The sequence below is a fragment of the Parasteatoda tepidariorum genome, chromosome 9 (genome assembly GCF_982258835.1).
Source record: "Parasteatoda tepidariorum strain Cologne lab strain chromosome 9, Ptep-v5.0, whole genome shotgun sequence".
In the NCBI taxonomy this organism is placed as follows: Eukaryota; Metazoa; Arthropoda; class Arachnida; order Araneae; family Theridiidae; genus Parasteatoda; species Parasteatoda tepidariorum.
In genome coordinates this window covers 94,135,310-94,163,067 of record NC_141763.1, presented here as the reverse complement: position 1 = coordinate 94,163,067, position 27,758 = coordinate 94,135,310, and the positions used below count along the sequence as shown (strand labels likewise).

The 27,758-nt window shown below is 28.9% G+C and overlaps 1 protein-coding gene across 1 annotated transcript; it reads left to right on the top strand.

The window, feature by feature from the left end:
• Positions 1-12,498: 12,498 nt before the first annotated feature.
• Positions 12,499-26,204, top strand: LOC107452301 (uncharacterized). The gene is made up of 4 exons (XM_016068677.4): positions 12,499-12,768; positions 20,305-20,960; positions 24,312-24,522; positions 25,950-26,204. Exons 1-4 carry the CDS (start codon positions 12,630-12,632, stop codon positions 26,153-26,155), a joined length of 1,212 nt encoding a protein of 403 aa, XP_015924163.3. The 5' UTR covers positions 12,499-12,629; the 3' UTR covers positions 26,156-26,204.
• The last annotated feature ends 1,554 nt before the right edge of the window (positions 26,205-27,758 follow it).

Genomic DNA, 27,758 nt, shown 5'->3' with positions numbered 1-27,758 from the left:
TATACCAATTTAAAACTGAATACAAAAATTTTGCATTAAAATTTGAAAAAAGTTTGCTCAAAACTATGCAAGATATGAGTATTTAAAGTAGTTCTTTTGTAATGCGCATGCGCGAAAGAAAAGCAAATTTTTTTTCTTCATAATTTTGTAGTGAATCGTATTTGGTAACTAATGATCTTATTTGAATATCTCAAGAAGATAAAGATAAAATGTATCAAGCAATTTTCTATGTTGTTTGAATTTGTAGAATACCTCTGATCATTTTGAGCTGTACTTTAAAAAGTAAAAAAACTACATAAAAAATTTTTCGAAATTTTTAACGTTTTCAAATACGACTTTTTTCCTTGCGAAAAACGATTCACTACAAAATTATGAGAAAATTTTTTTTAAAAATTTTCGCACATGAGCAGTGCAAATTAATTACTTTAAATATTTATATCTTGTGTAGTTTTAAGCTAACTTTTTCACATTTTAAAACAAAGCTTTTGCATTTAATTTTAAATTGCTCCAAAAATTTCGTTTAATTTTATTAAATATTTTCAAAGTTATAGCAAAAAAAAAATTTAGACAAAAAAGTAGTTTTTTAATGTATATATATATATATATATATATATATATATATATATATATATATATATATATATATATATATATATATATATATATATATATATATATATATATATATATATATATATATATATATATATATATATATATATATATATATATATATATATATATATATATATATATATATATATAAAATTGCTAATATCTCTATAAATATTCAAGCTAAAATTACGAAATTTTATACAGCTGTTGCAAGTAAAAATTGAAGTAATCGATGCAAATTACGAGTTTTTTACTTGATTTTCTGGCATAGGGTGTTTAAAAATACTAGTTCTTTTTATCGGGGTTAATTCAAATGACCAATTTTGAATATAGTTTTCAAATTATAACTGCAAAACAGTAAATCGAATCTAGCAGCATTTAATATACTTTTAGAAATTCAATCGCATAATTTGAGTTCCAACAAATGACAATTTTTTTCATAAATTTACATATTTTAAATACGAAATCGCTTTTTTACAGTGATTCACCTATTATTATTGAGAGCTTATTTTCGAAACGAGAGAGTAAATTATAAAAATTTTCAATGCGCGGTTCGTAATTATGATGCAATATTTCGATCCTTATGCGAATTAATATCGAATATCTTATCTCTCACCATTTTAATAACCTTAGTCGTTTTTTTTTTTTCTTTAGTAGACGAGGCCACCTTTTCACAGATTTTCCTCTGATTACAGCATTTGAACGAGAAAGCGACATATATATACATATTATGGATTGGTTGTTGGAATCTTAAACACCTGCTCTTGGCTGGCCGATTATTCAATCAACCAGAAGAATAACAAAATGGAATGAATTCTCCTGCGGAAACTGCTAGTATCGACTTATCGAACAATTGAGCGAGAAAAGAATTATCTAAAATACCACTTGAGTTATACGGGAGAATGGTTTTGTTAAAAGGAACCACATCGTCTCGAACAACAACTGATTTCAAATACTGAGGATTTTTTTTCCTTTTAGAAAATGCTTAAATCATCTGCTCATTGCTTTTTCTATTTCTTTTTTTTTCAGATTTAAAATATCTACGTGGTATTTGTAAAACAGCGAAAAAAGTTTAAAATCATATTGCATGAAAATGAAATCAAAGAAGGTGCTATGATTTTCCCCAACTAGATTGCAGAATTTCCAACTATGAGGCTATGCATGGATATAATTCAATTAAGCATATACGCTTTGTGAGCTGCGAGAGTATGGTGGTTAAAGTAAGAAGCTGTCATTGTAACTGACCGGGGTTCGATCTCCGGTGGCGTCCTTAAATTCACCCAACCTTTGATGGATGGATTCTGAGATGATGTAAAAGCCGTCAGTTTGCAATATGCAACGATGTCCATATCGTCGACCATCATGCTATTGGTCATGAATTTAAGGAGCTTTGACCTCCATGATACTCCTTGGCCACAACGAGCTGCTGAACATACATTTTAAAATATTTTAAGGAATGTGTGATATTTTTCTATGCAAATTTATTTATTTTCTTCGCTGGGGGTGAATAAAAATATTGTCTGAAAAATGAACAAATTTTTTTTTCATTTAAATAAAATATATGTTAAAAATATATTTTTTCATTAAAAATATTATCACGCATACCCTGGCGGGAAGGCACTTCCCTCTTGCCCTCTTACTATCATTATCTCTGATTGGATAAGACTCAGCATTTATGGATATTTTAGCAAACAATGCGAAACAAAATTACAAAATATGTAAAATTTAAAATATACTCTTTTTTCTAAAAGACTAGATGTACTATTTTTGCGAAATAAGGGGGGGGGATGACATCAAATTTTTGAAATAATTTGAAAGATAAAAAAATAATATAAATCGTTTTCAATTGTAATTAAAATAAAACTTTTTAAGCTATATTTTATTTTAATCAAATTAAACTGAATACTAAACCAAATTTTAATCATTTTATTTTGTGGTACACTCTCTTTTTTGGGGAAATTAAGTGAACAAAAAATTGTCTCTCGGATCCAAAATAAAAACCTACGGTTTCGAAATTTTGAATAGTGGAAGCTGTATTAGATCAGGAAAAGAAAAGTTAAGACTGATTAGATAGTTAGTTTACAAAAAATTAACACTTTTTCTTTTCTTTTTTTTCTTTCCCGTTTTCTTTTCTTTTTTTTTCTTTCCCGTTTTCTTTTTTTTTTCTCTTACCTGTTTTAAATTAAGGAAAATTTATGAAAATATCTCAACAAAAGGTTTTTTACCATATTCTTCTCCCCTGAAAAGTAGATCGTAACCTTTTTGTCTAAAAACACCATTCTTTTCTTTTTTTTCAATTAAATAAAGCATTTCTCTCCCCCTTTGTATTTAAAAAAAGAAATCGTTTTCAAAATTTTTTTAAATTGATGGTTTAAACCAGGATTTTGTTTTTTTTCTTCTTCTCATTGTAAACAGCAGAGGGGGATGGCGCAGGGCGGCACCATTAAAAATGAATGTATTTATTACCATGAAGATCGATCATTGTTATTGAAAAAAAAATAGAATAAGTACAGAATACTATAAATATATTATGTATTAAAAGAAATAATAATATAAATTAAACGCAAAATATAATGTAATAAAATGAAAAATACTAAATTAAGTTAAAGTAAAATAAATATGAATAAGTAAACACTTGTTTTTCTTAAAATCTATTTTAACAAGACAATCGAACTTAATCACACTTTTCAGAGTTACAACGAATACGAAAAAGGTTTTTATTTTTTAAGAAGTTTTCATTCCAGATTTTTTTTTATTTATCGGATAGAGTAACTATTTGTGACTATTACTTATCACCTCATTTTTTTAATATAACACATATATTTACCTTATTTTTTTTATCAGATAGAGTAACTATTTGTGACTATTACTTATCACTTCTTTTTCTGGAATATGAAAAATATTTTTTCGTTACTTTTTCTATCAGATGGAGTAACTATCAGTGACTATCACTTATCACTTCATTTCTTTTAATATAACACATATATTAACCTTATTTAATTTATTAGATAGAGTAACTAATTGTGACTATTACCTATCACTTCTTTTTCTGGAAAATGAAAAATATATTTACGTTACTTTTTCTATCAGATAGAGTAACTATCAGTGACTATCACTTATCACCTCATTTTTTTTAATATAACACATATATTTACCTTATTATTTTTTATCAGATAGAGTAACTATTTGTGACTATTACTTATCACTTCTTTTTCTGGAATATGAAAAATATTTGTTCGTTACTTTTTCTATCAGATGGAGTAACTATCAGTGACTATCACTTATCACTTCATTTCTTTTAATATAACACATATATTAACCTTATTTAATTTATTAGATAGAGTAACTAATTGTGACTATTACCTATCACTTCTTTTTCTGGAAAATGAAAAATATATTTACGTTACTTTTTCTATCAGATAGAGTAACTATCAGTGACTATCACTTATCACCTCATTTTTTTAATATAACACATATATTTACCTTATTATTTTTTATCAGATAGAGTAACTATTTGTGACTATTACTTATCACTTCTTTTTCTGGAATATGAAAAATATTTGTTCGTTACTTTTTCTATCAGATGGAGTAACTATCAGTGACTATCACTTATCACTTCATTTCTTTTAATATAACTCATATATTAACCTTATTTAATTTATTAGATAGAGTAACTAATTGTGACCATTACCTATCACTTCTTTTTCTGGAAAATGAAAAATATATTTACGTTACTTTTTCTATCAGATAGAGTAACTATCAGTGATTATCAATTATCACTTCATTTCTTTTAATATAACACATATATTAACCTTATTTAATTTATTAGATAGAGTAACTATCAAGGATTATCATTTATCTTTTCTTTCTCTCGAATATACCTTACCTTTCTTTATCAGATAGAGTAATTATCAGAAACTATAACTAATTACTTCTTGCATATATTTACATATGAAAAAATGTTTTTGAGGAAAATATCAGTTATAATAGTAAATAATTACTGGTAATTACAGATTTTTTACTTCATTCAAATAAATGATTAAATGATATATTCTAATTCCCAGTTTTTTATTTAGTGAATAAACACGTGACTTTTCTACGCAATGATCAAAATTTTCTCTACCGTCTTTGTGGAGAAATATTATGATGGGCTATTCTGTTTAGGTGGCTAGATATTTAAGGCTCACCGCCTGGCTTATAAATTTTATATTATGTTTAATAACCGGCAGTGAACAGCTAACTCAATTTTGAGTATACGACTATCATTGTGCAACTCCGTAGCATTGTAATTTTGAACCCAACCCAGAAATAAAGAGAACTCGTGAATAAAGCTTTGGAATAAACTACCATTCGTGGAAAAATTATAGATTGGACTGACCCACATTTGCGTTACGTGGAGAGGAAGACCACGAAACCTCCCCACCGCTCAACGACAAAGTGATTCTAATCCATGATACTTCTACCACTAAGGATATTTTTCGTCAGCACTGTGTTTGGTGCGAACTGGGAGCAGAATTCTTACCAGCTATCTACCGCTGGGATTCAAACCTCGGTGATCCAATTGAAAGGTGATAACTCTATCCCCGGAGGCACCGCAGCTTGGGATTTAAAATTTTATTTTATTTTATAAACGTCGTTGAACAGCCGACCCAATTTTCAGCTTACGGTTACTAATGTTCAACGTCGTAACATGTAATTTTGAACTCAATCCAGAAGGCAAGGGAACTCCGGGATTAAGCATTGGGTCAAATTTTGCTTGCGTGAACGACTTTTTGGTGGAACTAAGCCACATTTACGTTACATGGAGGGGGAAACCCCGAAAACCTCCCAAGGTTAGTCTTGTCTTACGACTACTAATGTTCAGCCATGTAATTTTGAACACAAACCGAAGACAAGGGAACTCCTGGTCCGAAGGGAGAAATTTGCCTTCGTGGATGTCTTTTTGATGGAACTAACTGCCATTTGCGTTACATGGAGAGGAAAACCTCCCACGGTTAACCTGACGGTAAGGGGTCTCAAACCCATAATCCGTCTTCCACTGGGGATATTTTGCGTCAGCACTGTGGTCGGTGCGGTCCGGGAGTGGTATTCGCATCGACCAGTTATTGCTGGGATTCGAACCCGGTTAACCCCATTGGGAGGTGAGCTCTGAGAGCAGAGCCGTTGTCTCTCAGGAGATAGAGCACTCGCGCTCTAACGAGGTGAGCCAACGATAGCTGGTCTATACAGATTCTGCACTTGGCTAGCACCGAAGACAGAGCCGATGGAAAAAATACCCTCGTGAGTTACAATCCTTTTTGCCGTTCGACTAACCTTGAAAGGTTTTCGTGGTTTCCCACTACACGCAACTCAATGTCAAAACATGAAGGGGGAAAAAAAAGACCTCCACTGAGACAAGTTTGTCTTAATACTTAATTTTGGTTCTTATGGGTTAGTTACACGATTACGAAGCTGCGGAGTTGAATATCGATAGACGTAAACTCAAAAGTAAGTCGTCTGTTCTACACAGCTCATAAAATAAGATAAAACGCAATAACAGCAGCAATAACGCTTGCAAAAATATTCATGCAAATAAAAGGAAAAAAGAAATTTGTTTAAAAACATTTTTTAATCTGCGTGTGACTTATAAAGAGTTTAAGAAAAAAACATATTTTTCAATGAGAAAGAAAGATAGTTTAACTCCTTATTAATGTCACTTTCAAATGATTATCTCTCTCTCAGTGATATTGTATCAAAAGCCACCTGTTAATGTTTTCACGATCTTTGATTCAATTTCGATAAACATATTATTCTGAGAAAATATGATTGGCAAGTTCCAAATGAAATTTTTATTGAACAAAATGCTAGATCGATAAGTTTTCATTGCATGCGAAGAAATTAATCTGTTGTTTATAAAGCTAATCACAGTTGCAATGGAACTGTGAGATTTCTTCTTTTTTTTTTTTTTTTGAAAAACATTTCTTAATCGAATGAGTTTCAGGTGAAATTTTCAAATTGTTAATTTTCGTTTTCTTGATATATATATATATATATATATATATATATATCATATTGATATTATATATATATATATATATATATATATATATATATATATATATATATATATATATATATATATATATATATATATATATATATATATATATATATATATATATATATATATATATATATATATATATATATATATATATATATATATATCATATTGATATTATATATATATATATATATATATATATATATATATATATATATATATATATATATATATATATATATATATATATATATATAATAAATAAATAGATACAAGAAAACACTAAGAAAGTTAAGAAAAACAATAAGTTTCATTTAATATTCATAAGTATAATATTACCTTGCGCACATCCATTTCGGGCCCATCCTTGGTAACTAACAAATCAAAACTCAGAATAACAAATCACTTCAGCAGTTCAGTAAGAACGACACTTTAAAAACCTCTTGTTACACTCAATTTGCGCTTTTGTTTTCATCTTTTGTTTTCATATTTTGTAATCTGGTAATCTTTCTGCGAAAACATTTTTAAATCATTCTTGAAAAATATCCGTCCATGTAAGTTGTTATGATTTTGAAACGCGCTTTATAGTCCCCCCTTTTTAATGTTTCTTCTTTTTATTTTATTTTATTATCTGTTTTTACATGTTATTTTTACTTTTATGATTTATTTTATTTGTGTTATTTTTTATTTGTGTCTCCTCACACTATTGTATTAATATATTTTGCTTTGGCTTTATTGATACAATATCAGAAAGCACTCTGTTTTGCTGATATAATCGTGTGGGCTGAAGAAAAGATTATATCTTTTTTTTCTTTTTTTTCCGGTTTTTTAATTAACATTTCATTTTTTTTTTTTAAATAAAATGTTGTTTGTTATTTTTTTTACTTATTATTTCCCACCTCCCTGTTTAATATGTCTATAATTTTTCTTTGTTTTATTCTTCATTTATATATATATATATATATATATATATATATATATATATATTATATATATATTATATACTTCATTATGAACTTATATATATACATATATATATATATTGCCATAGGATTCTAATCCGAGCGATAACTGATCGATAAGATTTACGCATCCGACTCGCACTGACCACAGTGTTGACGACAAATATCCACACTGGTAGAAGACGGATCATAGGTTAGAATCCCCTTGCCGTCGGTCTAACAGTGGGAGGTTTTCGTGGTTTCCCTTCCATGTAATGGAAGTGCGGATTAGTTTCCTTCCGCGATGGCAAACTTCTTCCAATACTTGATCCTGGAGTTCTCTTGTCTTCTGAACTGGGTTCAAAATTTCAAATCTACGGAGTTGAACAATGGTAGCCATAAACTCAAAAATGGGTCTTCTGTTCAACGAAGGCTATAAAGTAAAATAATAATTAAGAGCCGTGGTGGCATAGGAGATAAGGCGATCGCCTCCCAATGAGGCGACCCGGGTTCGAATCCTACTGATGGCTAGTCCATACGAACTCCACATCCGGCTCACTCTGACCACAGTGCTGACGTAAAATATTCTCCGATGTAGAAGACGGATCATGGGTTAGAGTCCCCTTACCATCAGGCTAACCGTGGAAGGTTACCTTCACGAAAGCAAATTTCTCCCAACATTCCATCCAAGAGTTCCCTTGCCTCTTATATTAAGTTACAAATAACAAGGCTATAGCATGGCTATGTTGGTAGTCATAAACTCAAAATTGGATCAACTGTTCAACGACGGTTATAAAATAAAGTAAAAAAATAATTCTGGGGCACCATGTATATTCCACAATGTTCCAAATCAAAATTCGAGGAAGATAAGATTCACAGTGTCTCAATTGTAATCGAGAAAAACATGAAGACTTTGCAAAGGAACTGGATCCAAGTTTTATTTCGTATTTCTGTTTTTAAACATGATTAACTGACCTAATTGATAGTGAATTCTGAGTGTAATGCGAATTCTTATGTAATGTGAATTTAAAACATTGTTATGTTTCTCAGTGTAAAAGGGGCACAATATTAATTTGTTGCCATAAATAAATATTTCAGTTGAGACAACGGTATTTTTTCATTCTTTCTATGAATAAATTCCTATCTTTAGCATACTTCCATAAAATGATTATTTGGAACATTTTTTTACGATAACTTTTTTTTATTTTTTAATCTTAATTCGTCCGACTTTCTCCCATAACTAATTTAGTAGCTAACACATTTTCAAAGATGCAAGTATAAAACTATTAATTAAACAAATAAAACAAAAAAATATATTTCAGATTTTTTTAAAAAAATCGATATTATGTTCGAATTTCCAGAATTGGATAACGAGTTAAATGAACAAACGATTACGCAGTGGTACTATTTGATAAAACAGAAGATTGTTATAAATATCCCCTGCAAATTGTCACCACGCAGGTGAAGTGAAGTGTCAATATCGAATAAAACTTACCGAGAATCTCGTCATTGAAGTAAAGATTAAACAATCCCTGAAGAACCTACACCTGTTGTATCACGCAAAAGAAACAAATTATCAGCTCCGGTTTATAGAAGAGGAAAACAACTTGTAACTAGGAAATTCCGTGTTTTGCCCTTCGAAAAAGTTAACTTCTTTTTATCGTTTTCTGTTTTAGTATGGCTAAACTTTCAAATAACGTGACATCGTCTGCGACATAAAAAGTTACGGTCCAAGTGACTACCTATCGAAAATAATTAATTAGCGGTTGTAAGAGATTTTCGGTTTGTGTAATTGTGTTATTTAAAACTCCATTTTATATATCTAAAACGAAATGGATACGAACGAGAAATTTAGAAAGAATTTCGATTTAATAATTGTAGGTTATGAATTGTTCTTAGGCTTAAGGCAAGTAATGAAACGCAACGAAAACTTTTGCATGTAATTCATGCAATTTGGAAAAATCTATTATAGGTAAGCAGAAAAAACAATTTTAGCTATATTTGAAAACCATGAAGTACATGTGAGGGAAAATAATACCTGGTTCAAAACAAATCGAATAATTCGTCAATAAAGGAATAAGATTCTAAATCCAGATTATAAGTAATTTTAAAGGAACAAATAGATTAAATTTTTTAATTAAATATCACGAATATTCATACATCTAAGGAATTTAGCGAGTAAATTTATTAATTATTAATTTAATAGCATGAATATTCATATGAATATTTTAATAGCATGAATATTCATTAAATTCTTCAGATGTATGAATATTCATGCTATTAAATTAATAATTAATAAATTTATTCGCTCATCTGAAGAATTTAATGCGTAAATTGTTTAATTATTTAATTAAATAGCATGGGTATTCATACATCTAAACAATTCAATGTGTAAACTCATAAAGCCTAAATTATTAAAATATTTGAATGACTTGAATGACCAAACTGTTTTTTGAAGAAAAACTACCCGGCAAAAAAACGAAAGAATATTCTGTTTCATATCATAAACTGTAATCATTATTGGGAACTTTAAGCTTAACACAAATGAAATGCGAATTACAACGTTATAAAACGTAAATTACCGGGCATCCAAAATATAAAGAAACGGCGAATATCTTGAAAAATTTGCATAGTATTGAAAATCTTAAAATTACTCACAAAAAATATTTTCATAACATGCGTTCAATAGGATAGCAAATTCGACCCCCTAATCTCTTCCTTAGAACTAAAGCTGGAACTTAAGAACTTAAGCTGGAATCAACAACAAAATTTTGGAACAGTAGTCCCCATGTTTTTTTCTCCGCAGATTAGGCCAATGTGAGCGTAACGCTCCCTATAAGTAAAGATGAGGGGAATTGCAGCAATCTAGAAAATATGATCCTAATAGTTTAGTCTGAAAATCAGTTAATTTTAATTGTTTGCGTATTTCACCACTTCTCGGGCACTTTTTAAGAGAAGTGAAAAATGTTGACTAAAAAAAATTTCATACAAAAATAACTTTTTAATAATCATTTATTTTTTTATTATATAAATACTGAAAATTTCGAAAAAGGAGCACTTTTAATAAACAGAACAATAATTTTCGGTTTGTGTTTTTTTCTTTTCTTCTTCCTTCTTTCCGTATTGCAAAGACAGGATTCGACAAGATCGGGGTAACAAAAGATATTATCAGTTAGTTGTAACTGATAATAAATTCATTGACGCTTTTTCGGCATCTTTTTGTAGTCAGAAAACGATACTTTTCTTTTTTATCAAAGTTTTTATTTGGTAGAAACAAAAATGATTTCTAGAGTTCTTCTACGAATGTTATTTTATGACTCTTTGCATTCACATTAAAGTCACACGATTTTGTGCTTTATAGTGTGCGTAGAATTGAATTTTTAATCCCCGTTCAAAATTTAAGACTGCATCAACATTTACTGACTTAATTAGAAAATCATACTTCTATTTAATGTAAGTGAAAAATACAGCTTATCTTTTCTTTACTTGAAATTTTAGTTCTATTCCTTCATTTTTAATCATTCGAGTAAATGTATGATCTATTTTCAAATAGAATGATTATTTGATGTTCGTGAATAAATAAGTGTAAAAAAAGTCACAAAAGTTTAAAAATAAAGCAAGAAATGTTTTCTCTGCATATCACCAATTACAAAAAAACATTACTATAAAAAAGATAATATAGTAAATCAACTACAGCGAAAAAATGTCTTTAAAAGTCATAATTTATCGTTCCAATAATCAGAAACTATTAGCATATGGGAAAAAAAAGGCCTACTTGTAACGAAAACAACATTATAATACATATTATTGTTAAATTTTTAGTTAAACCAATTGTAGTTTGAAAAAGTTATCGTGAGTTTGTAATTATAAAAAACACTATTTTGAAGGAACACTATTAAAAAAAAATATGTACAATTTTAAATCCCCATTCGCCTCCCATAGTTTAAAAATAAAAATGAGCTACACAGCTTAAAAGTTTTATTATTGCAAAAATTGTAACTTGGATCTCTCTCTTCTAGCAGCAAAGATGCAAACAAAAGTAACTTCATTTACACATCGACCGAAATGGAAGTATAAACAGACCGTTTTCTGATTCATTCAATTTAAATAAATGTAGAATATAATAGGCAAATTAAATAAGCTTTTATTTGATCCTAGCACTGATTATAGGCTTCTTCGCAAACATGACTTGCGCTTCTTTGCAAACAAGCAGTGATTATATGCTTCTTTTGGTGACATAAACAGGCTACTGCTGTTTATGCTACCAGAGTAAAGAAAATAAATAAATAAATAAATCAGATTCGTATTTGTTTTAACGTTACTTCTCTGTACGCTACAGTCTGTTTATGCTACCAAAGTAAAGAAAATAAATAAATCTGATTAGTTTTTGTTTTAACGAAAATCCTTTTTCAGTTCATTCATTTTCAGTTTATGCATACACTAAAATTTATGAGAAACTAAATTAAATGACACTCCAGTCCTGTGAATTCAACTGCTTGATATGGAACCCAATTTTAAAACTAGTAGTAATGAAACGATCTAATGAAAAATTTCATTCTTCATTCAGTCACTCAATATTTTCAAAATAAGAGATAAAATTTAGATCAATATATGTTTTTAAAATAATTAATAAAATTTAGATCATTGCATATTTTCAAAATAATTAAGAGTCTTTCGTTAATTTATGTGTTCACAATTGCTAATGAAATTTAGTCATCAAATTTGGTATTCCGAGAAAGATGGTGCATAATTCCACAGTCGAAAAAAATTGGGAACAGTTACCTTCCACCATTCCTTTTTCAGACTTAAAAAAAAAAAAAATCGGGTAAATATAAAAAGCAATAGATGGCGACACCACGAGACTTTCAAATAATAAAATCAAAAGCAATGGTAGGGGGAATACACGGCACGAGTCAGCAAGTTTGTGATCATTGCAGGGAATAAAACACGCGACAACAGATGGCAGATATCAACATTTGATGATCGTTTGATCCATTCCTCTTCAAAATCATTGCAGACGATCAGAAGAGATGCCACGCTCTTTTTTGATAAAGAAGAAACCCTTCTCCAATAAGATTGGAGTGATGATCACGCATTGCGATAGTGCCGCAAATAGCGATGGGCTAAATTTAATTCATTCGCAAAGTAAAGAAATTCCTTCCTCATTAGGTATGATAATAATTTTAATTTTTTTCTTCATTGATAAAATAAATTAAAAAAGTAAATTTATTATTGCTGGAAAAATCGTTTGCTTTTTCAATCTTATTGTTTTCATTTCATCTGTTGCTTCTTTTTTATTATTCGTTTTTCTTTTTTCAGAAATGAATTTATTAACTTATTTATAAAATTGTTTTTCATATATTAGAATTCTTATTAATTGCAATATTTTTAGTAAAAAATATTAATTACATTTTAATTTAAAAACCTATTATTGCGTAAAACATAATAACGCATTGGATAAACAAAATTAATACTATCTTATGCTTACTGTTATTATGTAATACTGATAAAAACTCACTACTGATTTTATTTATTACTGATTTTTTATTTATTTATTGCTGATTAAAACTCTTATTTTTAAAATGGTAATTTTCAGAATCTACTTAACTTAGTAATTTCGAACTTTATATTTTTGCATAAAAAAAAGAATCAATTCTACAGGATGTAATACTTCATTATGCCTTACAAATAGTTAATTATGCTATACTTTATTGTGTCTTACATTATATGCCTCAAAACAGAAATAATTACAATGAAAAAGGCAAGCTTCATCACCAATAATTTGTATAACAGTATGTAGCACCATAGCATCGTTTTTGTTTAAAATTTCTACAGCTTTTTAAGAGAGAAAAAAAAAGAAAAAGGAATCAAAATAATTATCATACTTCTTAACTGAACTTTTATTTTTCTATTTTTATAACTAAATTTTTTTTTAAAAAAACAGAAAATTGTTCAAAATAAATGCTTAACGTATTCAACACTACTCAAATTATTACAATCTAACAAATTGGATACTAAGCATATTGTTACCAATAGATAGAGAAAAGTCCTAGTTTATGGTGCCACGAAAGTGAAATATATTTATAAATTATACATTATAGACTATATATTATATATATATATATATATATATATATATATATATATATATATATATCATATATTTATAGAGAATAAATAATTACTGAAAATAAAACATTTCATATCCATTAAATTATTTCGGATAGATAAATATATGGATAGGTAGACGCGAACTTAGTTGTTAATGAGTAAAAAAAGAGTTAATAAGTAAAAGTAATTAATAAGTAAATAATTAATAAAGTTAATAAGTATGTAAGTAGTTAATAAGTAAATATAATATTTTCTAAAACCAATATACCCTCCTGACTAAATTATTCTTAAATATTGCCGACATAACTTGAAATGGCATAATGGTTCAGGCACTATGCTGTTACTATAAAATACGGGATTCTTTTCTCTTTTTCGGCTTGAAGCTTATCCAACTTTAGATCGATGGGTACCTGCTTGTCTAGCAAATAAAGGCTGCAAGTGCGCAATGCTGACCACATTACCACTATCAAGCCGTTGGTCATGAAATTTACTTTCTTCTGCTTCAGGTCATAAATTGGGAATTAAAAATGCGAGCTTCGAGATCTGTAAATGTATTGACAAGTATGTTTTCTGCGTTAGAATTCTTTACTTAATTGCACTTGCACTTATTAAATACAATCATAACAAGTAATAGAACATCCAAATCATGACATTTTGAACTAAGTACTTTTGAGTATTCTATCGTTAGATTGAATGTTATTCAGAAAGATTATTGTTTTTTTATCTCTGTATCAAAAAAGTAATTTACTTAATTGCACTTGCACTTATTAAATACAATCATAACAAGTAATAGAACATCCAAATCATGACATTTTGAACTAAGTACTTTTGAGTATTCTATCGTTGTATTGAATGTTATTCAGAAAGATTATTGTTTTTTTTTATCTCTGTATCAAAAGAGTAATTTACTTAATTGCACTTGCACTTATTAAATACAATCATAACAAGTAATAGAACATCCAAATCATGACATTTTGAACTAAGTACTTTTGAGTATTCTATCGTTACATTGAATGTTATTCAGGAAGATTATTGTTTTTTTATCTCTGTATCCAAAAAGTAATTTACTTAATTGCACTTGCACTTATTAAATACAATCATAACAAGTAATGGAACATCCAAATCACCAATCTTTTGAACTAAGTACTTTTATGTATTCTGTCGTTAGATTGAATGTTATTCAGAAAGATTATTGTTTTTTTATCTCTGTATCCAAAAAGTAATTTACTTAATTGCGCTTGCACTTATTAAATACAATCATAACAAGTAATAGAACATCCAAATCATGACATTTTGAACTAAGTACTTTTGAGTATTCTATCGTTATATCGAATGTTATTCAGAAAGATTATTGTTTTTTTATCTCTGTATCCAAAAAGTAATTTACTTAATTGCACTTGCACTTATTAAATACAATCACAACAAGTAATAGAACATCCAAATCATGACATTTTGAACAAAGTACTTTTGAGTATTCTATCGTTATATTGAATGTTATTCAGAAGGATTATTGTTTCTTATCTGCCTCCAAAATATACTTAACCCTTTAAAACAGAATTTGTATTAAACATATTTTTTATACTTCTTTCATTATTTTGCTTTAGTGTAGGTCAAAATAAGGGGAAATTATCTTCTTTTTTTTCTTTCGTTTACATCTTCATGATGGGAGAGTCATATATGCATTCTCAGGGCGGTGACAATCACGGTTAAAAAAGGTAAAACTGGTAGTCAAACTATTTTTATAGCCGTTTATTTGTGGGCAGAGTAATAATAGTTATCCTTATTTATGTCCCCAAGACTTAGTTCAAATTAAAGATTATATAGTTACACTTTTAACAAACATAGATTGAATGTATTAGATTTAAAGTGAATGCAAAAATGAGGTTGTCAAATTTGCCATGACCAAACTTAAGCTACCGCTTTTTATTTTTTTCCCATCCTGTTTCTGATTCCATACGGATATATTTGTGACTCGCCCGTCCCGAAAAGCTTAAAGGTAAAATTTTCTAAACACGGCTCACTTCCAAATAATAATTTTTAAATTATGCACTTATTTGCAGGTTATTTAGTTCTAAGAGAAACACTTATTCAGCATTAAAAATTTTTTAATTTGCAAAATCAATTATTGATAGTTTTTTTTAAATCTACTTCTTTTTTTGATTTAATATTTAAGTACAAATAATTCCGACAGTATAAAAGATTTTTCTAGTAACTATTAGACTGTTTTTTGCAATTAAAAAATTCCAAAATGTATTTTTGCTTGTAATTAGTGATTCAGAAAGAAATATATATAAAGGGGACAATGATGTCCCTTCTTCGTTAAAGAATGAAAAGAGGACACCATACCGCGAGAGAAGTTTTTCATGTCAAAATTTGTCTACTCCATTGGTATTTTAAAATTTAAAGTATAGAAAAAAAATATTTTCAATATCAAAATGCAAACAAATGATGGCAGCATAACTTCTCCACTGTATAATTTCAAGTAATCCTGCCATATTTTTTTCAGCTGTTAAAACTTTAAGGTTTAGGTTTAACCATGAATTACTTAACTCGGGTTTAACCATGAGTTAAGTAAGGTTAAATTTAAGTTGCTTTCAATGAACATAAAATCTCAATTGAAAAACTTTCTGTATGCATTGATTTATTCTTGTAACTTGTTTTACTCCTTTCGTCGCCATCTTATTTTCGAGGGATTCATTCGAAAATTTTTTTATAATGTTTAATCTTTATAGAACTCTACATTGATTCATACCACAGGGTTGAATTTGGTAAAAAACCAAAAAAAAACTGAAAATAGAAAAGCCAAAAACGCTAGGTGCAAGAATAATTTCTTAATAATTAAAAAAAAAAAAAAATCTCTGAAATTGGCGCGAAAAAAAAAGTGATGGTGGATTTATGCTTCCTACATACATAGGAAATATTTATCCACAGATTGTTATCAAAACTTTAAAAAAGAATAAACATCGATGCGAGTACTTTATTTATTTATTTAAATTGTGTGAACATGAATCTCGATGTTTGATTTTAGAATGACGTTAATACGAATCTTGATGTTTGGTTTTAAAATCGCGTAAATACGAATCTCAATGTTTCCTTTTTCTTAAAAAAATCGCGTGAATATGGATTCCGATTAATAATGTTTAAATCATTTGAACCCAAGTCTTAATAGTGACTTTTAAATCAAGTGAGTACGAAACACGATACTTAATATATCGCGTAAACAGAACATCCATTCATTCATCAGCTGATAGTAATTTTGACCTGAAACAGAGAACGATTAATCTTCAATTCAGTACCCCCAGAGGTATAATTTGTTATGGGAACATGGATGACTTTGTGACCCTACAGATTTAACGCGCACCAGTCTCCATTTACTGCACAGGGAGTCATCAGGAGGATGGATTTGAACACCCGTTCTCACGAACATGAGTCCAGCGCCCTGTCAGTCACCCTTCTCTATACTATAAATTACTTCTTATGAAGAAGATTAAAGAGAATTTGTTATGCAGGGATTTTCCCGCTGTCAAACGTCTTCTTAATATTGCCTCGTCATTATTTTCACTAAAGTGGTTTACAATTTAATTGTGTCTTGACTCTGGACACGCCATTAATGATATAAATATACGAATTATAAGTAATGATAAAGAACCCCTACGTAAACTTAATGAAAACTGGGCTTTCGGCCAAATCGTCTGAAATTTTGATTGGTTGTAATTAATTCTATTGCTGTTCCAAATACTTCACGGAAATCGTTCGACTTCATTTTTTTGCCAAAATATTTTTGAACGCAAGGAAATAAATTTATTTACCAAGTTGGAAATATATTTCTTGAAAATAATTACGATTTTACTTTATTTCGAAAAACCATATAAAATATTTGAAATTTAGAATCCAATCTTGAAAAGGCCTAAATTTTAACAGCTCCCAAAATTAAATTGAAAAAAAAAATGGTCGTTTCTAATGCTATTTGTTCATGCATATACGCACAAATATATATGTAAGCATTCTGCCTTATTTATGTACATTTATAGAACCATCACTTAAAAGAAATTCTCGAGACATTCACTGGTTTGTAATAGTTTTTTGTTTAACTGTCACCTCATCTTGAAATCATAAAGTTTGAGATGCCCTTTAAGTGTTACAAGTGATTTTTTTCCCCTTAAGAATCGTAAATTAGATGTGTAGAGGGTTGTTAACTAGAGTATTTATCCGAAACTTTTAAAGTGCCTACCTGGAAACAATACCAATAAACAGCTCTATGTAAAAAGAAAATTTTAGCTTATCTTCATATTATTCCAACTGCGATAAATTTCTAAATTTCAATAACTATTCAAATACACTGCTGGAAATTTTGAAATTTGTTGAACGAGAACACTGTTCTAATTTACAGCAAATTCAATAAGATGCTAAGTTTAAACCAAATCATCCAATTTAATTGGATTAGGATGCTTCACTCCTAGCTCGCTCCGCTCATCAGTCCCCGTAATTTCTTCTGATTTATCATTTATAAGTTCTCCAGGAAGGCAAATTTCTCCCAAAACTTGATCCAAGAGTTATCTTCTGGATTTTCTCGGATATATATATATATAGAGAGAGAGATAGTGAGAGAAAACAAGGGAAAAATTACAGAACAATGAAAAAAGGGGGAAAAAAGAGAAAAATAATAATAAAAATAAAAGTAACAAAAAACCGGTAAAAAAAGTCCAAAAATTTTAAAAAATCCGAAAAATAAAAGATATAATCTTTTCACCAGCTCACACGATTATATCCGCAAAAAATAGTGCTTTCTAATATTGCATCAATATAGCCAAAGCAAAATTTATCAATACAATAGTGTGAGAAACACTCAAAAAATTTTGCAAAAAATTACAGCAAATAAAATAGAACACAATAAGTATAAATATCACGTAGAAACAGGAAATAAAATATAAAGAATATGCTATATATATATATATATATATATATATATATATATATATATATATATATATATATATATATATATATATATATATATATATATATATATATATATATATATATATATATATATATATATATATATATATATATATATATATATATATATATATATATATATATATATATATATATATATATATATATATATATATATATATATATATATTATATATATATATATATTATATATATATATATATATATATATATATATATATATATATATATATATATATATATATATATATATATATATATATATATATATATATATATATATATATATATATATATATATATATATATATATATATATTTATATATATATATATATATATATATATATATATATATATATATATATATATATATATATATATATATATATATATATATATATATATATATATATATATATATATATATATATATATATATATATATATATATATTCAAGAGCCATTTCTCTGATGATTCGATTTAAATCTGTTTGCGAACATAGGTATTTTATATACAATATTTTATATATATTAAATACAATTTGCGCATGCATAACATTGTACATGAAGCTGATCGAATTTCTTTAAAAGTGATTTAAAATAGTATATTAATGTAATTTGCAGCAAAAAATAATAATTGCAAAAAGTTCAATACATTTAGACATCGATTTAAATAAGTCTATCTTAAAATGTAGCGTATTAAGGCAAATATCATAGGATTAAGCAAAAGCAAAAACGTAAGGAGAGTAAAATAAGAAAAATAAATATCAAAAGCAAATACCTCTAGATTAAGGATAATTTTATTGGAAAAAATACCTTTATGGATTTTATTAATTTTGTCCTATTGACAACCAAAAACATATGGAAATTAATGTGGGAAAACTGGATCCTACCGTGATTTTGCGGCTAATAAAAATGAAACGAAAACAATGGGAAACTGTGTTAGACCATTCGGTTTTTATTTTCGATAGAGATTTACAGCTCGTATTTGAAAATATTTATTAAAGTAACAATAGTCTCTGATTTAACAACGTTCACATTCCTGATTGGTTGGTTGATGCATTTGAAGCGTAAGACATTCGTATTGTCAACGATTTCATTGGATCCTGTGACACATAGCATTTGACTTTTATATATAGGTTAGAAACGTCAATATTTTCTATAAAAACACGTAACATTTTGTTTTCAAAATATACAATTATTGCAGCTATATTTAAGGACATTTTGTTAAACGTAACGAAATAGACGGATTACCTAGATTAAAATAAAATACTAAAATAAAATTAAAATAAAATAAAATACAGTGACTGCCCTTTCGATTATTTAATACAAAGAGAAAATGCAGGAACAAAAAATAAATACATCTTATCTTTCATATTTTGCAGGTTCAAAGTTACACCACTTAGTGCAATTTTTAAATTTCTTTTCCTCCAAAATTCATCGATATCTATTTACCTATATCTTGCTTAAAAATCTATCTGATCTATCTATAACTTACTCTAAAATCTATCCGAGCTATCTATAGCTTGCTCTGAAATCTATCTATAACCTATCTATCTATCTGCATACATCTTGCTCCGAAATCTATCTATAATCTATCATTTATTTTTAGGCAATCCAAAACTTATGGAAAGTCAAATGGAAGATTACAGAAATATCTCTCTGCAGCAAAGATTAAATCCATTATGTCATGAAGAAGACATAAAACATTTCTTAAGAATGCCATTTTTCTTTTTTCCTTACCAACACACTTCTTTTACAAATCCATTACTGCCCTACTGGAGAAATCAACATTTGCAATCCGCTGGCTCACTGGAACAATACCTTTTAGCAACCACGACGGCGCAGAAAGAAGCAAGCCATTACAAAAACCTTATATGGAGGCCTACAGATTTTGATTTGGATAAAAACAATGAAACAGTTCCACTTTACAATTTAAAATGTGACCGCTGTGGTGAAATAAGCAGCAAACGATTTTCTATTTCGAATAGAATGTGCACACAATGCATCGTGGAATCTAGTCCTATCGAAAAATCTCTGAAAAGGCCTGCTGTGAATAATTCGTCTCTTGAAATCAAAAGACGACATATGTTAGACAGAACGCCTCCTCCTCTGAGAAAAATGGAATTAAATAAAATCAAAAATGCGTCTAGCACGAAAACGACTTCAACTTTAAAGCCGCTGTTGCCAATAAATCAAATAGTAAAACAGGTGACGAATGTGGATAATATTGAAAATAAGTCAAAACAATTATTTCCTCAGAAGCTGGTGAGTATCTTTGCTTCATTTCGTTATAGAAATATTGATGTGATAATTAAACTTTTTATTGTCAAGGCCGTTTTATAAAAAAAATGTCGTTTACTCTAAAAAATATATGGTGTTTTCAATATAAATGTAAACAAAGATCTCGATCTCTTGACCTGCTCTATTTCCGGTTAGAAAGTATACAGCTGCTTATTACTTCTGCGAGACGATATTTTCAAACAAATAATGTTATTTTTAATAAAAGAAAGAAATTATATAGTTTCTGAGCTCAATTATGTTGTTTTCATAAGAAATCAATTATATTAAGTAATTCTGGTGAGTTTGAAGTTTAAATTTTGTTTTAGTCTTATTAAAAAAGGTGACATAGTTGCTAGATTTAGAAAGAAATCGCTTTTCCTGATTTGGTTTCTTTTAACTTGTTCATTGCTGTTTTTTCTTGTTGCAAGCCGTGCACCATCATGCGTTAGTGTTAGCTTATTGTTCGAGCAGCGAGATTAAGTTCATTTTACAAATTATCATTTAGGTTTAAATTTCCAAATTGGTATATTGTTAACAAGGTAAGAAGTGTTTTATAACGATTCGTTCTTCAAATGACAATTCTTAGGTCTTGAAATGGAAGGTCTTGAAATGGCGATTCTTATAACGATTCTTCTTTTATACACAAGGTTAACAAATACACGTGTACGAGAAATACTACTCAAGAGAGTCCCAAAACACAATGATCATATTGTGAACCAAATGGCTACAAGACGCGCCAAAACCAGTAACCCTGAACTATAGGCAGTAAGGAGCTTGCAGCGCTCCCTAGTGTAGAGCACACCATATACTGGAATTTTTTTTCGCACTCAGAAAAAAAAAACGGCTTTAGGGAGGATGAATACGAATCAGAATAGTACCGAATTTTAAGTCCTTTTGGGTTATGATGACAGTGCCTTGCAAGCAGTTCATATGCGTTTCTAACTTTTGCATCCATATTTTAAGCCTGATTCATACAAAATAGTGGGGAAAATTTTGTTCTTTCTGGATCAAATAGTGGAGAAAATTTGCCATCGTGATGAAACTTCCCCGCATTGTGCTACGTGGAGAGGAAAACCACGAAAATCTCCCATGGTTAGCCTTACGCCAAGGGTACTCTAAACCATAATCCGTCTACCACTGAGGATATTTAACGTCAGCACTGTTGTCGGTGTGAGTCGGGTGCGGAATTCATATTGACCAGCCATCGCTGGAATTCGAACCCGGTTCACCTCATTGGAAGGCGACCGCTCTATCCCCTGAGCCACCAAGCCTCTATGTGGTTGAGATTGATTTTAAAAAAATGAACTCATTTAGAGATGTATCGGAGCCGGGTACCCGGCGGAAATAGAAACTTACACCTTCGGCCGGATCTGGGTACTCGGTAAAAATTTGGATTTATTACTTCCAGTACCCGACCAGGTTATGGAAAACGATATGAAAATTATGTAATTTTCTATCGAAAATATCGTCAAAGAGATTTATAGTGTGCCTACATATAAAAATATGCTTTTTATTTTCATATTTTTTAATAAACTAAATTTTATTTATTTTTATTTTTTTAAAAGAAATGTGAATGACTGTTCTGATATAGAATGAATGATGTAAAAGTTTGCTAAGAAATGCAGACATCTACTAATAATGGATTTAATAATAAATTAATTCATCGTTTGATTCACTTAAACTTTCAATAGCATAATGAAGTTTCTGTAAAACGTCGGATATTTTTTTAAAACATTTTGACAAAATAACGATTTATTAGATGAAAAATATTTTAACTATCAGGGTTTAATTTTTAACATCTAATAACTATAAAAATAATGAGATTTATCTTTGTACAATCTCTTTCACTTTACGACACACACTGAGAAAATTTATCGTATAACTTGTAACCAAAATTAAAAACAAAAGATTTATAAAAGCGTCTTTGCTGTCTTTTAATGTTACAATTCTCTCTTCATATTCAAGTAATTTTGGGCTTCAAAAATGATAAAGTAATTTCTAGAAGCGACTTATAGATAAGTAAAAAAAAATTTCCGTATTTATGTAACATAAATAGGAAGAAAGAAAAAAGACGATAACCTTTCATGGGTTACCCTGACGGTAAGAAAAATTGTAAAACATTAAATAGATTCAGCAAACGAGAAAGGAACACGTTTTCTAGCAAAAATATAATTTAAAGTTACCGATGACCGTTTTTATCAATGCATGCTTTACTTTAATATAAATGTAAACCAATTAATATGTTATAAAACATTTCCGAAAGAGTTTTAAGTAATTTTCATTTTATTTAATTTACGGTGTTGAACAGCCAATCCAATTTTGAGTTTACGACTATCAATGTTCAACTCCGTAGTCTTGTCATTTTGAACCCAACCCATAAAACAAGGAAATTCCTGAATCAAGCATTGGGCAAAACTTTTTGATGGAACTAAACCGCATTTGCGTTACATATTGAGGAAAACCACACAATCCTCCTACGGTTAACCCGGAGGCAAAGAGGTCCAAACCCATGAGTCATCTACCACTAAGGATATTTTACGTCAGCACTGTGGTCGGTGCGAGCCGGGTGTAGAATTCGTATCAACCAGCCACAGCTGAGATTCGAACCTGGTTCACCTCATTTTAAGGCTAATGCTCTATCCGCTGAGCCACCGTGACTCTGTGTTAAGTTAAGTAAAAATAAAGAGGTTCTCCTTTGCTTATAAAACAAAAAACTTTTTTTTTCAAACTATATGTTTTTTTAAACTCTGTTAAATTAAAGGACAAGAGACACGAGAGAAAACACACAAGAGAAAATGACTTCACAGTCCAGTGTTTCCTTCTCTTCCTGACTCCATGTAACTTTTACTGTAATCCACATTTATGTTAAAGCCCTTCATTAGAATTTTATTATTTTACGAAGTTATCCATAGATGGCAGCACAAACTAAAAGTGAGAAGACTACTTCCCATCAACATTTAAAAATTAATGATTTTGTTGAGAAGTATGCTTCCCACGGTCTTGTCCAGAATTAAATAAATAGCCAACTACTAGTCATTGAACTAATTATACTTGGCTTCGGAATTTATGAATATAAAGGCAGTTCATTAAAAAAAAAAAATAGTTCACTCAATAATTTATAATTGCATCGTATTTGCAGAGAAATGCATGCATTTCATTAGCACAGAATTAAATAATTAGCAAACTACGGATAATTTAACTAATTACATTTGGTTTCGGAATTCATGAATTTAAAGGCAGTTTATTAAAAAATGGTTCACTAAATAATTTATAATTGTATCGTACATTTTCGTAATAGTCGAGAAAATACATAGCTCTGAAACGATTTCTTCTTAGGGGAATGACGGACAAAAAAGAAACGAACATCCACCTTCAGTGGGTTCCAAGATATTCACTTGTAAGCAGTGTGGAAAGTCCTTCAAGCGATCCTCTACGCTGTCAACCCATCTTCTGATCCACCTGAACATTAGGCCCTACCCCTGCACCTACTGCGGGAAGAGTTTCCACCAAAAGTCAGACATGAAAAAGCACACCTACATACACACAGGTAAAGCAACATTTATAAAATAATTTCAAATATTCAATGCGAAACTAAATCTCTCAAATATTCTAGGATTCTGTTTAAATATTTGAGGCAATTCGATTCAAATTAACTCAACTCACTTTTTTAAAAAGCTAACTTTTTTGTTTCTTTGCAATTAGCTGTTTTCTAGAAGAGTTCCTTTCATATTCTACTAAATCTTTGTAACCCTTTATACTAAAAAATAAGAAAAAGTGATTAACTTTTATTAATTTCTTTATAAAAAAAAAAAGCTTTTAGCTTTGTGAATAGAAGATTTTAAGAATTATTTCTAAATTTTTAATTTTAGAAAAGCGCTGGTTGCAAATTTTTCTAATTCAATGATTGTAAAACATGTAGAGCATGATAGTAAATTTTAGTTATAACATATGCACACTATTTCAACACAACGAAAGAACAGCCATTTCAGCATTATGTTCTTTAAAAGTTATCACGAAAATTTAAGTAAAAGACAATGTAGGGTGGATTTATATAGAGACATTCTAGAGTACTTTTCGGTTTTTTTTAAAAAATACTTCAAGGGTTGTAATTCAATTATTAAGATACAATATTTCTTTGATTCAATTACTATAATTTAATTTGATAAGAATATAAGATACAATTATTATAACTTATATTTCTTTGATGCAATTCTTATGAAACAATAATAAACAGACTTCCTGAAATACTTCTTTGGTTCAATGATTAGAAAATAGTTAGATGCATTTGATTCAATTATAGGAGATTTTCTGGAATTTTATATTGAACTATACTTCAAGAGACTTTCCAGAATATTTTTTATAAAGAATTAAAAGAAAACCTTAACTGCAAAGAAATCTAAGTCACACTAATTGCATCATATATAATAATTGTATTATATATGATACAATTATTATGACTTCTATTTCTTTGATGTAATTAATACGAAACAATAATCAAAGAGACTTCTTAAAATACTTTTTTGGCTCAATAATTAGATGCATTTGATTCAATTATAGGAGATCTCCTGGAATTTCTTATTAATTCAATTATAGGAGATCTCCTGGAATTTCTTATTGATTCAATTATAGGAGATCTCCTGGAATTTCTTATTGATTCAATTATAGGAGATCTCCTGGAATTTCTTATTGATTCAATTATAGGAGATCTCCTGGAATTTCTTATTGATTCAATTATAGGAGATCTCCTGGAATTTCTTATTGATTCAATTATAGGAGATTTTCTGGAATTTTGTATTGAACTATACTTCAATAATAAAAGAGACTTTTTAGAATAGTTTTCTTAAGTACAATTAAAAGAAAAACTTAACTGGGTTTGATATGAAACATATCATACTATTTTGAACAGCCTTTAGAACTTTTAATCAAAAAACCTTCTTTGAATATACTAAGAAATTTTTTTTCTTCAACTTGCAGGTGAAAAACCACATAAGTGTGAAGTTTGTGGCAAAGCTTTCAGTCAATCTTCGAACCTCATCACTCACAGTCGTAAACATTCTGGATTCAAGCCTTTCCCCTGCGGTGTCTGCAGTAGAACATTCCAGAGGAAAATCGACCTCCTACGACACATGGATTCTAAACACTATTCTATGACCTATTTAGATGCCTCTACTAGTCTGTAAATATTTATACACTATATTCTATGTAAAAAATAAATTTATCTGCACATAACTCTCTCATTACTTGCATGTACATTTTTATGTATTTTTTTTAAATATCATGGGGCATTTTATTTTATAACCAGCATTGAATAGCCGACCCAATTCTGAGTTAATGACTATCAATGTTCAACTCTATAGCTATGCAATTTTGAACCCAACCTTCAGTCCCTAGTCACATTATTAGACGCACTATAAGATTTTATTTAAATTCTTAATTATCATGAGATACTATACAACATTAATGTTTTTACGCGACTAAAACTGGTTTATACTTGTTTATGTTCGTGTATCAGTTGGTTAACATTGTAATGCAATACGTTAAAAATATATACCCATAGGAAGTATAGAAAAAAAATCTCCTGAATAAAAACCCATTACATGTATGCTTAAATATAAAAGTTTTGCATATAAACTCGTGCATAACATGCAATTATTTAAATACTACAATGCATCGAATAATTTGGTCTATATATTATACCTGATATAATAAGTTTTCTATAATTATATACTACATCGTCTAATTTATCCGATTGTCGAATTTATATTATCTATCGACTAATTCAACCAATTGATACACAAACGCATACAACTGCAAACTGGTTTCAGTAACGTAAAAACAATAAAGCTGCACAGTATCACCTGATAATTAAGATTTCATATAGAATCTCATAGTGCACCTGTAGAAGACAATGGAACTCCTTGATTCAGGGATCCATAATTGGGACAAACTAGCCTCTATAGAGGACTTTTTTCGACGAAACCAACCCGCATTCACATTACATGAAGAGGAAAACCATGAAATCTTCTTACACTAAGTTCGGTAGCAGGGGTTTTTAACCCATGGTCCGCCTACTACTGAAGATAATTTTCATCGGCGCCGAGAATGGTGTGAGCCTGGAGCAGAATTCCTATTAATCAGCCACTGTTGGGATTCAAACCTGGTCACCTCACTAGAAGTCACCTGAGCATGGGCGTCGTTTGCAGGGGATCGGACAGTCTCACTAATTAGAAATCTTTTCAAGTCCCCTCTAATATTTCAGACAAATAACGAAAATTTTCACGAATGATTATTCATATGAACTTATGAAAGGTAGAAAGCAAGAAAGAAATTTATTGTTTTAAGTGGTTTAACAAATTAAATAATAATTATTTGAAGAGGGAAATTTAAAGAAATAATGTGACCATGAATTTTAATTTAGTCCCCCTCAAAAATTCGATGCCAGCGTTCCCCAAGCACTCATTATGGGACACTTGACGTTCGCTCGGATGAACTATTGAGAACATATTTTTCACATTATTGCAACGTGTTCCATATTATGAAGATCAAAAATACCAAACATGCCAATTACCAAACTAGGTATCAATACCTAGAAGTACAACAGCACAGAAATATACACAGTTAGCGATTAGGAAATTAAAATTAGCGCAATTTAAAGGTGTATATATTACTACTTAATTCTATAAAGGTAATTCAAATATTTAGGAAATTAAGCATGAATTTACTATTTTAAAATAAAGAGAATAACACCTAGCTGATGGTATTAAATTAAAAAATTATGCAAAA